General features: G+C 41.1%; 1 protein-coding gene and 2 non-coding genes across 3 annotated transcripts; all 3 read right to left on the bottom strand.

Moving 5' to 3' along the window:
• Positions 1-5,471: 5,471 nt before the first annotated feature.
• RPL21 (ribosomal protein L21) lies at positions 5,472-9,424 on the bottom strand. Its single transcript, XM_059902978.1, has 6 exons — positions 9,129-9,424; positions 7,874-7,952; positions 7,501-7,562; positions 6,584-6,696; positions 5,906-6,056; positions 5,472-5,795 (listed from the first exon to the last, which is right to left on the bottom strand). The coding sequence occupies exons 2-6, from the start codon at positions 7,938-7,940 to the stop codon at positions 5,706-5,708; spliced, it is 483 nt and encodes a 160-aa protein (XP_059758961.1). The 5' UTR covers positions 7,941-7,952; positions 9,129-9,424; the 3' UTR covers positions 5,472-5,705.
• On the bottom strand, positions 6,413-6,539 carry LOC132352801 (small nucleolar RNA SNORA27). Its single transcript, XR_009498882.1, has one exon. It is a non-coding gene; the product is annotated as a small nucleolar RNA SNORA27 (small nucleolar RNA).
• On the bottom strand, positions 6,803-6,873 carry LOC132352794 (small nucleolar RNA SNORD102). Its single transcript, XR_009498875.1, has one exon. It is a non-coding gene; the product is annotated as a small nucleolar RNA SNORD102 (small nucleolar RNA).
• Positions 9,425-13,033: the final 3,609 nt, after the last annotated feature.

Raw genomic sequence — 13,033 nt, 5'->3', positions numbered from 1 at the left:
TGGATGGACCTCAAGGGCATAATGCCAAGTGAAATAAGTCAGACAGAAAAAGACAAATTCCAAATAATTTCACTCATATGTGGAATCTTATAAAACAAAACAAAAGCAAACTCATGGATACAGAGAACAAAACTGGTAGTTATCAGAGGGGAAGAAGGTTGGCAAGTAGGTGAAAAGGGTGAACGGAGTCAAATGTACGCTGATGGATGGTAACTGTACCTTTCTTTGGTGATCGCTTTGTAGTGTACACAAGACGCTGATTTATAATGCTGTACACCTGAAACTTGTTAGAAATCTGAAGTGGGGGGTGGGTAAGGAAAAGCTACAGGGAGAAACGACTGGTCCCTGAGCATACTTGACAGATGGAAACACAAGGGTAGAGAGATGTCTTACGTAGTTGAGGGAACAGCACGAGCAAAAGTAGGAAGGCAGGAAATATACAGCAAGCAGTCTCAAAGACTAGTAATGTACTAGATGACCCAAAGGTTGGGGAGCAGACTGTGTGGATGGCAATAAATGCCTCAGTAAGGAATCATCTGGAGGCTATGGGACGCCACTGAACTGTTCTTGAGGCAGCCCCTAGTATATGCAAGTGCCAGAGCTAGAAGCATCCGAAGGACAGGAGATGGTCTCTGCTCTCAAGAATCTTCAGACTGTTCACGTACTCATCTGCCATGAGCAATTAATCTGAACTCTGTTCTTTCTCAGGAGCAAAAATCCAATCACGTCTTCACTTGGGCTAAGCCATCATCTCATTCTGTAGACAGCAGAGTACCCCGTGGCATTTCTTTTCTGATCCAAATGATTTCCACAAATTGCACTCTTGCTAGGAAAGCTTTGAGAGGATTCTCTGTGCCTTTCCCATTAGGGGCTTTGAGAGATGGCCCATCAGTTGCTCCTCACCACTCACCTTTGCTATTGGAAAAGAATCACAATACAGAACCTTGGCCTGCTTATTCACGCCTCTACACACTTTCTCCACCTCTGCAGCAACAGCTGCAGATGCTGCCTCACTGTTATTTATAACCAAGCAATTTGTCTAAGATTCTATGAAGGTTTCTTGCTTGAACAATACCAATTTTTTCCTTTAAGTGGGGCTTGGATGAATATGCTATGAACACTCGTATCTCAAATCAAATTCAGCTTAAAATTCTCTTGTGCTCAAAAAATAAGATAAACCTAACTTCTTATATTTTAGCGACGCTTACTGCTAAATGTTAGCCAGTGTTTATATTTACAATTTTTCCCATCCTAGTGCAGAGAAAAATGCAAATCTACCCTGACGGGAGTACAGAAGATACAGGAAACTGGGGGGCTTTTTGGCCACAACGTTCAGAAGAAAATTTCAGTGTGATATAGTTTATTCAGCCCTTCGGATCGGGTTCAACTGAACATGAACAGGCCTTAAGAGATACCTGGCTAGATCAGAAGAGAAAGTTCAAGAAGCCACGCAGCCTCATTCCCAACCATGGCTCTTACTAACTTACGAACAGGGTGAAAAGTTTTATAGTTAGAATATTTTTCTTCATTCTCATTGGTTAAGTGTGAGAAAAGGGAATTGTACAGTAGGGATTAATTTATAAATTCACTTTGTGATGGTTACTCATTAAAGGACCTGCATTTCAAGGCAGGCACGTAATTTTATCAGCCAACACACATTAGTCAAATCTCAAGGGTTTCAATTTAATTCATCTCTCCGCTAATAAAAACATCCAAGCTCATCTGTGTAATAGTTGCACCAAATGGAGGTGCCCAAGAGGGAGTTGGAAATACACATCTAGAGCTTCAGAGAAAGTGAGCTCTGAAATTGAGTCTCAAGTGTATTAGAGACGGCTAGACATAAATTTAGTGGTTTGCAAATTGGAGCATGCATCTCCATCACCCAGAGAGCTTGTTGTAAGTGCTGCCCACGCCCACTCCCCGGAATTTCTGATTCAGTAGGTCTGCATTTTTAACAAGTTCCCAGATGCTGATGCTGCGAGCTGGGAAACTACACCTGAAGAACCACTGGCTTAGATCACCCAGAAAGAACTTAGGAGTGACAGATGTAGAACATCAAGGAAAATCCAGAATAAGGGGGACGAAGGAAACCTGGCTAACGTGTGATGGCAGAAGCCTCAGAAAAAGAAGGTGTTGGCTCTGACAAATACCAGGGAGATAAAGCCAAACTGGAAAAAGTCTCTAAATTTAATTAGCAGGTGTTTGGTAACCTTTAGGAGTAGTTTCATTAGAGTGGTGTAGGCGGAAGCCATATTTGCAGTGGGAGACTGGGAATTTAAGCTACAAAAGAATGAGGAAGACAAACGAAAAGCTGCTTGCTTAATTTGCTGGCTTTCACTAGTCTGTAAGCTGAAGCCAAGGAAGCAGTATGTGGAAAGGGTCAAGCAAACAAGAGAAACCACGAAAAATCAGTGAAAACAAGGGCCCTGTAAACATCAACTTTCCCCTTTACTGTCCTTTTACACTCCCTGAAGCCTTATTTTGCCTTGATTTAAATAGGATTTCCGATTGTACTGCTCCTCCTAGATTGTAACTTCCTTAATGGGGTTTGACCTCCAAATATCTCCTAACTTACTGAATCTGACTTTGGGGCTGGAAGTGGTAGAAGATTAGGTCAGAAAAGTAGGTAGAGGGCAGATGATATAGGGCTTTGAACGTGCGAATAAAGGCACTTCATTTTCACTCACTCACGGAGGGCTAACTGGTACAACCTTTTAGGAAAGCAATCAAAATAAACCAAGAATTTGGAAAGCACTTTTTAAACTCAGTATTGTGCATGTGAGAAAACCCATCTTTAAAAATCCAAAAAAGCTTTATGCATATTCACATAATATTGCCATTGATAGTATTTTAGAAAACTGCTGCACCATACACCAGATGAAGAGTTCACATTTTCTGACTACCTGCCCTAAGAATAACTCCCCTTAGCCAGTCTTTGTTTGCAGCCCTTCCTTTTCCCAATGTCCAGCCTCACCAGCCCTCCTGAACTGAGATATCTTACACCACCATTTCCTTTTTGACAAGTCACAATTATACTTCCTTTCACTTAGTCATAGTTAAACATGGAATCAGACTCAAAGCACGCAAGGGACCTCTAGGAATCATTCAGTCCAATCCCTACTTGCAGATGATACCCTCATTTTACAGAAGCAGCAACAGAAAGCAAGGTTAACTAACATGACTGTCTGGAGAATGAACAAAGAAATGTTTGAGGTCTCTTGATTTTTCCACATGAAGGATTTAATAATCCCAATTACTCCTGAGCAAAATGGTTGGTTAGCCCTCAAAATTCAGAAACACTATAGTTTTATAAAGTACGTAAGAAAATAAAACTGAACATAAAGTAAGAAATGTCTTAAAAAAAAAAAAAAACCAGTGCTTTTCTCATTAAAGAGCATTTACTGAGTGTGTATTATGTGCCAGGCACTATAAATGCAAAATATAAGGCACAGTCCCTAACCTCAGGTCTAGTGAGGAAAGCAGAAGTTTTTAAAAACTATAAACACCGTGAGAAGCAAACACACAAAAATATGGGGGATTTTATTCCACCAACCCAAACCAGAAGTAATCTCTGATTCCAAGCACTTTCATTCCTCTCCTTAAAATGCTTTAATCAGGGATGGTTCACCTATGACTCAAGGTGAGTGAACGACAAGCAAGAATTCCATCAAATGACAAGCAAGAATTCCATCAAACAAAGTGTAGGTATTTCGGGCAAAGGCAAGTGCGTGTGCAAAACTGGGGCAACAAAGAGCAGTTCCGTAACACAATTTTCCTAATAGTTAAAGCCATCACGTAGGAAAACAGAAATAAAGAGAAAAACAATTTAGTAGGAACCAGACTAGTTACACATACCTTGAAAATTAAACCATGAGTTACAGAGACACACAGGTTAAGCAATATGCAATATAGTAGGAGGCTCAATAAACATGATGCCTTGAAGCTGCTTAATAGTTTAAAGGAGAAATCAAAATGTGCCTAAAGGGGCAGGAATGAAGAAATGGCTATGAAAGATATTCATGAAATAGAATTTTAAAATATGCAAAGTGACTTCAACCTGGTGCATAAGTGGTACCATCAACTTAAGATGGAAAAACACAGAACAGGAATGCCAACTGACGCAATTTATAAGGTTTTCCTTCTTTTCTGTGGTGGTGCTGGTAAACAATTTCTTTTGACCAACACAGTCATGTTTAAACATAACCCTCTACCACTAGATATGAATCTTTAAGAGCAATTAATAACCACCATTTACTGAGTTAGGTTAGGAATCCAAGATTCAAAGCCAAGGTTTGCTGGATTCCAAAGCAGCCCTATTACCATCACACAACACTAGATGAAACTGAAGGCCACTAACACTGGGTTTTTACCTATTCACAGTGTTTACTAAAATTATAAATAGGTTCTTGTCCTCAAGTCTAATAGTGGGGAGAGAATACCAAGTGAGTAGTCAAGGTTTTCATTTTAAATAAGCTTGCTACAGGTATTATCACAGAATACTGAAGGCAGGGGGATGTGATCAATTCCCTACTGGATGTTTACCACATCCAGTTAAAAATATCCAGGAAGTAACAAAACCTAAAATGTGTTCCAACTAGACAAAGTAGCTTTAAAATATTCCTATTAATATGAAGCAATATAGGGCTTCCCTGGTGGCGCAGTGGTTGAGAATCTGCCTGCCAATGCAGGGGACACGGGTTCGAGCCCTAGTCTGGGAAGATCCCACATGCTGTGGAGCAACTAGGCCCGTGAGCCACAGTTACTGAGCCTGCGCGTCTGGAGCCTGTGCTCCGCAACAAGAGAGGCCGCAATAATGAGAGGCCCGCGCACTGCGATGAAGAGTGGCCCCCACTTGCCGCAACTAGAGAAAGCCCTTGCACAGAAACGAAGACCCAACACAGCCATAAATAAATAAATAAATAAATAAAAATTAAAAAAAAAAAAAAAAAAATATGAAGCAATATAGAACTGATGACTAAAATCCGATTATGCAGCCAGATTGCCTGGGTTTGAATCTTTGCCCAACACTATGCACCTGTAACCTCGGGCAAGTTATTTGTGCCTCAGCTTCCTTTCATGTAAAATGGGCAAAACAAAACTTATTCCAAGTTTTTTATGAGTACATTATGTAAAGTGCTTAGAATGCCACATATTAGATGCTATACAAATACTTACCCAGTTTAAATAAAAAAGGTATTCTAGTTTTTAACATTTTTCTGAGCCCTGCTGCACGAAAGGTCTAAACAACTCAGAACTAACATGTAACTCACAAAGGACCAGGAAGGGGCTTTAAACCATGTATTTTTAAATAGGAGGCTTCAAAGTTCCCGATCCTCAAAACACAGCTACTTAATTTATGATGCAATTATGAGTATCAACTTTTCCTAAGCTTAACTATAATGCAACAGATAACTTTCATTTTAAATCCTTTGTTCATAGGAATTTAGAGACTATTTTCAAACTAGTACAAGTATTTTATAATATCTAGCAGTTTATTAACCAGTGGAGTATACTGCACAACAAACTACCTCACATCTTTCAGGAAGAAAAATCACTAAATTTGAAAAGTAAAAAGATGTCACCCACTGAATTCGGACACAATTAAAATGTGCTTTAAATGTTTGTTTGGGGAAGGGGGTCATACACTTCTACCCAATTAAGAGAAACATTTACACAGTCCAGGTCTTTTATTTTCTTTACACCCATCATGCCATGAATTCATAGGGAATGGGCTCCAACAGTTCAGGCTCCTTTCCATTGGTTCTCACGAAGTGTGCTTCTCTGGGTGGAGCAGGCTATTAAAAAAAGGCGAGGGAACAATTATGAAAAGTACTGTAACTCAATTTCAAAGTGCTCCCAGAACTGAAAACGTATGCAATACCAAGAAACCCTGCCAAGCACTCACCTGGCGCTTCAGCTGAACCCAAGTACCTTTCTCTTTGGCTTCCTTCTTTTTCTGATCATTTTCCTTCACCCGTTTCAGGAAGCTATCTCGGCTCTTAGAGTGCTTAATATGCTCGATACGCACATTAATTCTCTTGGCAAGAATCTTGCCCCTGGAGAGAGAAGACACTCTTAAGTGCATCAAAAACACAGCTAAAATTCAGAAAATTCTTTCAACAGTTTCATTTATTAATTAAACCATGAACATTTTTTTACCCACAGATAGGATAAATCAACAAGGTGATGGCAAATTTATAATCATTTATTAAATCTTACTGAATGGGGCCTTGAGGCAAACATCCCCACTTTTAAGCTCTCTTCTGATGAGGTGACAGACTCTGAAATACCAAATAATTTAAGCAAAACCAGACCGCTAATAAAATTTACAACTTATTAAACTTTTTACACTGTGAAAACCAGAACGGCTTAGCTAACAAACCCCACAAGACTTTCCAGTAAGTTTATTACAATTTGTTTCCTCTGACAGGTTACAAGACAAACACCCAGTTTGCTTGAGTTTTAAAAAGGTATTTCCTTTGCCCCACTTGAATGACCAATGAAGACATAAGTCCAACTGGCAAAGTGAAAGGGGGGTGTGAGGGAATACTAAGTAGGCACAAAGAACTATGACATTACTTACTTAACTTGTTTGTTTACAATGATGCCAACAGCATGCTGGGTAACATTGTAGACTCTCCCAGTTTTGCCATGGTAACATTTGTGGGGCATTCCTTTTTGAACAGTGCCCATTCCCTGTTAAGAAAGGAGATAAATGTTATGCCAGCAATTTCCCCCTCCTTTTAAATCCAAAGTAACTGAGATATTCCAAGATTTTTTTTTCTTTAGATGGCAACTCAAGAGCTTTCAGAGCCGGTGAAATGTCATTTTCACGTTGCTTTAAGCAATCAAAAAGACAATCATCATTAAGTTCTAGAGTGCCAGGACACATTTAAATACAAATTCACATGATTTCCCCCCCTTAATTTTTCCACTAGCTGTTAAAAACAAGTAATGAGAAAATTCTTAGACTCCAAAATAGCACTTTAAAAACTCTCGTTTATGAGAGTAAAATTAAAATAGCCATTCTAGGGACTTCCCTGGTGGCGCAGTGGTTACGAATCTGCCTGCCAATGCAGGGGACACAGGTTCGAGCCCTTGTCCGGGAAGATCCCACATGCCGCAGAGCAACTAGGCCCGTGCGCCACAACTACTGAGCCTATGCTCTAGAGCCCGTGAGCCACAACTACTGAAGACCACGCGCCTAGAGCCCAAGCTCTTCAACAAGAGAAGCCACCACAATAAGAAGGCTGCGCACTGCAACGAAGACTTGACAACAAAGACCCAATGCAGCCAAAAATAAATAAATTTATTACAAAAATAAAAATATAACATAAAATAGCTATTCTATACTCTCATGAGCTCTTTTTCAGGAAATGGATTTTCCCTCGATTAGGAAGATAAAAAGATGCAATACACCCTATTCAGATTTTAATATTAAACACAATTTTTCTAACTTCTGATGTTACTCTGTAGTTATTTCCCAATTTTATAATTTACCTTGATATCTACAATATCACCTTTCTTGTAGATTCGCATGTATGTGGCCAAAGGAACAACTCCTGCAAAAAAACAAAAAACCCCAATACAGTCAATATCAAGATTAAAAAGTCAAGAGTAAGAGAAATATATAACCTTACTAGCTTTCAACACACACTACTTTTCGGCAGTTACGTGTACTTTAAAATCTTGCTAGTCGACAGTTTAAGAACCACTATATAAAATTCATGCTTTTTATTTATTACAAATAAGTTAGGTAGGTGCTAATTAATTAATGCCATTTATTAAGAACACATTATATGAACCACAACACATAGGTAATAAAACACAAATGTATGCCACGCTTGCTCCCAAGGAGGGTGGATCTACTCACCATGTTTTCTAAAAGGCCTAGAGAACATGTAGCGGGTACCCCTCCTCTTTCCCTTTGTGTTGGTCATTTTGGCGAATTACTGAAACCAGAAAGTATCAAACAGTCAAATACAACTGCAAAATTGACATTTGCCCCTTTAGCCAAAAAATGTGTAATTACAAATGCACTAAGTTCAGTAGCAACACCAGAATTAGGCAACTATCTAAAAAGCTGGCTCACGAATCAATAGCTCTTATAAACGGTAAGAAAGAGTAATTTTACCAAGCTTTCTGCCAAAACTGCCTACAACTCCTAAGAAGCAGAACTGAATTTTAGAACCCAAACCAGTATTTTCCCTATTAGAATGTAACAACACAACAGGACTTGCGCCACACTACATCTGTAGAACCCAGCTTAGACTGCCAAGAACACTGGAGTTACGAACTAGAAGGCAGTTTATTGTTGCAAAGCATGACAAAACTCAGTTTTGCATTTTTACATAATGGATTAAACCCCTTTTCTTATCAACCTATGGATTTCTCTAATACGGCACCTATTAACTGTCAAAAATGTCTAACTCACTTCATATATCTAATTACTCAGTTGTTTACCAGAAAATGTGAGGTAGAAGGCTTTATAATCACTGACCTGATTTTGACATAGGTTTTGCCACTTACCTGCTGGGAGACCAACATTTAAACCCTGATCCTCATATGTAAACTGGTCTTAATACTTTTATAACCAACTAAGATAATGTCTACAAAACATTGAGCAATTCCTAGCACATGCAAAGCGCTCACTAGTAAACAGTACTTTACCACTGCCTAAGAGTTCACATATAGGCTACTGAGTTGAACCTTTCACTTTGTTTCCCAAAAGGTCAAAATAATGGTTTTAATTGCCTCAGATCATCCAAGGGCACAACTACCATTGCTGACTACTCCTACCACAAGGCAAAATACACCAAAGACCAGCTTAGGTTGTCGACGGTGTTCTAATGTAAGTCAACCTCTCAATTTATTACCACATCTTAAAGAAAAGTGACTCCTAAGTACCTTTTTCACGTAACTTGTGTGGCAAGGAGACCGAAGAATGTTTCAGCTAACCCATCAAAGCCAAACCACTGTTACAACGAATGCACACTTCACTTTAAGTGGTGAGAAAAATCTATCAAGTACAAGTACTGCTCTAATTCTCAAGTCTACATTTGCATTAAGTTCATATAAACTCCCGTTAAGTTCATAAACAAGGAGACATGCTCTGCAGGTCAACTCACTTTATGGAGAGACAAAGTGACAGAATCAGTAATTTAAGTATCTTTTTTTTTTATAAATTTATTTTTAAAATTTTTGGCCGCGTTGGGTCTTCGTTGCAGTGTGCAGGCTTCTCATTGTGGTGGCTTCTCTTGCGGAGCACGGGCTCCAGGTGCACGGGCTTCAGTAGTTGTGGCTCGTGGGCTCTAGAGGGCAGGCTCAGTAGTTGTGGCACGCGGGCTCAGTAGTTGTGGCGCACAGGCTTAGTTGCTCCGTGGCATGTGGTATCTTCCTGGACCAGGGCTCCAACCCGCGTCCCCTGCATTGGCAGGCAGATTCTCAACCACTGTGCCACCAGGGAAGCCCTGAAAGTCCTTTCTTACTCCAGAGCCCACGCTCCTTCCACTAGACCCATTTTTCCGAGTTCGAAATCCATCAGGACCCAATACACATATTATAGAGTGAGTTTTTAAAAACAATATTTAACGTCCCAAGCAATGACGATTTAGAGTCTATAATACTACCAAAAATGGGACCCATTACGGGGGCGCAACCCGCAGTTTCCTCAACTCTGGCAGCTGGCTGTTACAAACTAGACACAAAGATGCAAAACTAAGACTAAGGGGTTATTCAGTTAACTTTCCCCCTAAACGCCTAAATCAGACACAGCTATTCAGGAATCCCTTCGCTCAACACTTGCTGCCCTGGCATGAACAAAACAATACCCGTGGCAAACAAAGTATTTTCCCTTTCTCCAATTGCGGTCCCGGGCCAGAATTAAGACAACCGGAAACCTCCCACGTCAACGACGAATGGGCTGGGCTTCTTCATCCAGGGCGACTCAGGATCCTGCACCTCTGCAGTTCTCCGACCACGACCCCCGACTTCCCCACACACACACACCCAGGTCTCAAGGGAGATTAAACCCGGCGCCTGGTTCTCAACCCGTTCCAACTGCCCCGAAGCTCGTACCCCAGAGCATTACAGTTTAGATCCTACAATAGGGGTTAAGATGCCACACTGAAGGCGTTGGAAAAGCAAGCGGCCACGCGGCGCCAGAATCAATCCAAGAAAGCCCAGGAGAGCCGGGCTAAAGCTGCGAGGGCTATTGAAGGACGAATTCCTTTCCCGATGGACCAGAATCGCCTCACCCCGGTGCCTCGGCCTCGTTTTTCCAGAGCCTGTCCCCCCCGCAGACCCACGGCATCGCAGCCTGGTCCCCGGCCCCGCGCCCGCCGCGCCGAGTCTGGACGGATACAGCTCCACCGCCCGGGCCAGCGGACCCCAGGCTGGCTAAATAATCTCCCTAGGGCTCCAATGCACGGCCTCAGCAGCCACAGGGTTGGGACTCACGCCTGAGGAACAGGGGGAGGGACAGGAGGCTCCAAGAGCCACGCGCGTGCAGTACCTGGAAGATGGCGGTTCCGGCCGAAAAGAAGGAGGCGGCGCCGCGCGCGCGCCTTAGAAGGGCCTGCGGGCTGCCCGCGGCGCTGCCTGAGAAAAAGCCGGCCGACAGCCACTCTTTCCTGGGTAAGGGTGTCGTCCCTGAGAACCAGAAGAACCTGTGAGGATATTTTCCTTTCTTGCGAAAAAGAGGTAACCGACCGACACAAGCTGACACTGGGATCTTGCCAGACAGCCCGGAAAGGGGCCTTCAAGAGCGTCAAACAGGCGCAGACGTCGCTAGCGTGCTGACGTCAGCCCTTGCGTCCGACGCCACGCGGGAAGTGGGCGCGTACCTGCGTCCTCGGGCATCGGAGCGGTCTGGTCCGATGTTGTCTGGGCTCTTTTCTGTGTTCCGAACTGTAGTTTGTGGGGATGGTTACGTGGGCACAAAAGCAGAATTATGGTGAAGAAAGCATGTTGTACAGTTTATATGTCTTTCAAACGTTTTTCCCCTCAATGCGTCAAAACACTACGCACCTGCTGGTAGGTACGTACCCCTGTTGCAACCACTTTGCGAAGCAATTTGGCAAAATCTAGTGAAACCGAAAATATGCAAATACCGAATTCCAGCATTCCGCTTCTAACTGCTTATCTTATGGGAACTTTGCTGTGTAGACAAGGATATCCATAACAGCACTAGGAATAGAAGGAAAAAGTTGGAGACGTCCACCAATAAGAGCATAAACCCATTATGGGGTATCCATACGGTGGAATATTACATGCCAGTAAGTCAAGAGTGAGCCAGCAAATGTGATGAAGCAAAAAGAGGGAGGTGTGGAACAAACATAATAGGACAGTTTATACACGTACAATTTTAAAACATGCAAAACAATAGTATATAGTGCTTAGGCATATATGCATATGTAGTGAAAGTAGTCAAGAAATACAAGGGAATGAAAATCAAATTTAGAAACGTGGTCTTGTCTGGTAGGGAGGGGACTGTAAAGAAAGGGGTATACAGGAGGCTTTAACTATTTTGACTAATTTTAAGCTGGTTATTGAGTACATGGGAGGTGATTGTTTATTCATCACTATACTTTTAATATTTTCTAAATTTATTTTTAATTAATATTAATAAATATTAATATTAATAAGTATTAATAGTTTTTAAAGGGTAGTTTTAGATTTAGCAAAAAAATTTTTTTTAGAAAAATGGTACAGAGAATTCCCGTATACTTGGCACCAGTTTACCCTATTGTGAACATCTTAACATTAGTATGCTACAGTTGTTTCAATTAGTGAAACAAAATGGTACATTTTAAAAAATTAATTTATTTTTGGCTGTGTTGAGTCTTCGTTGCTGCACACGGGTTTTCTGTAGTTGCGGCGAGTGGGGACTACTCTTCGTTGTGGTGCTCGGGCTTTTCATCGTGGCAGCTTCTCTTGTTGCAGAGCACAGGCTCTAGGCATGCGGGCTTCAGTAGTTGCAGCACACGGGCTCAGTAGTTGTGGCTCATGGGCTCTAGAGTGCAGGCTCAGTAGTTACAGCGCATGGGCTTAGTTGCTCCGTGGCACGTGGGATCTTCCTGGCCCAGGCTCGAACCAGTATCCCCTGCATTGGCAGGAGGATTCTTAACCACTGTGCCACCAGGGAAATCCCATTTGGGTGATTTTTGACTAATGTAAATATATAGCCTTGCAACCAATATCCCCAATCAAGATCTAGAATATTGCCGTTCCTATTAACAATTCCCTGTGCTTCGTCCCAGCTAATCCCCTCCCCAACTAGAACAATCCAACATTCTGATTTCTATAACCATAGATTAGTTTTGCCTATTCTTAAATTTCATATAAATGGTACTGTACAGTATGTACACTTTTTGTCTGGCTCTTTCTTTTCAGCTTGGTGTTTTTAAGACTCAGTCATGTTGTTGCTTGTACCAATAGTTTATTTTTTATTGCTAAGTAGTATTCTACTATATGAATATACCACAATTTATTTATACATTCTCCTCTTGATGGAAATTTGGTTTTTTTCCCCTCAGTTTTATGCTACTATGAAAAAAGCTGCCATAAATATTTTTGTGAATATGTTTTCTGTTCTTCTGGGTGATACCTAGAGCATTGCTTGATCATAAGGTATCTCTAACTTCATAGAAAATCGCCAAATGGTTTTCCAAAGTGAACCTCTATTTTTATTTATTTACCATTTTCCTCTGAAGAGAGTAAGGCATTATTTTTACTACAGGCTTTTAAAGTAGGTTTGTGTCATTAGTTCCATCGTACAGATCTGAAAAGCAAAGTGGTTTCCTAAGCGTCTAAAGGTCAATTTACCTCCAGTTTGAGATCATTAATGTAAAAAAGAATAAGAAAAGGATTGAAACTTAAGGAAATGTGAAGTAAATTAAATGTAGAAAGTAGGAAAACTCAAAATTCATTCAATATTTATAAGCATCTAGATTAAATAAGGTACTGAAGTGCATGATGAGACTATAAAAATGAATAAAACATGATCCTTGCCCTCAAGGACTCCACAGAGAGC

The sequence above is a fragment of the Balaenoptera ricei genome, chromosome 18 (genome assembly GCF_028023285.1).
Source record: "Balaenoptera ricei isolate mBalRic1 chromosome 18, mBalRic1.hap2, whole genome shotgun sequence".
Classification (NCBI taxonomy): Eukaryota; Metazoa; Chordata; class Mammalia; order Artiodactyla; family Balaenopteridae; genus Balaenoptera; species Balaenoptera ricei.
This window is presented reverse-complemented; position numbering and strand designations above follow the sequence as displayed.

Coding starts and splice junctions, on each gene's coding strand:
- RPL21 (XM_059902978.1), bottom strand. CDS start 7,940: ATGACCAACACAAAGGGAAAGAGGAGGGGTACCCGCTACATGTTCTCT. Junction 6,057..6,583: donor ATTGTAAACAAACAAGTTAA/GTAAGTAATGTC, acceptor TTCTCTCTCCAG/GGGCAAGATTCTTGCCAAGA. Junction 5,796..5,905: donor GGGTTCAGCTGAAGCGCCAG/GTGAGTGCTTGG, acceptor TTTTTTTAATAG/CCTGCTCCACCCAGAGAAGC.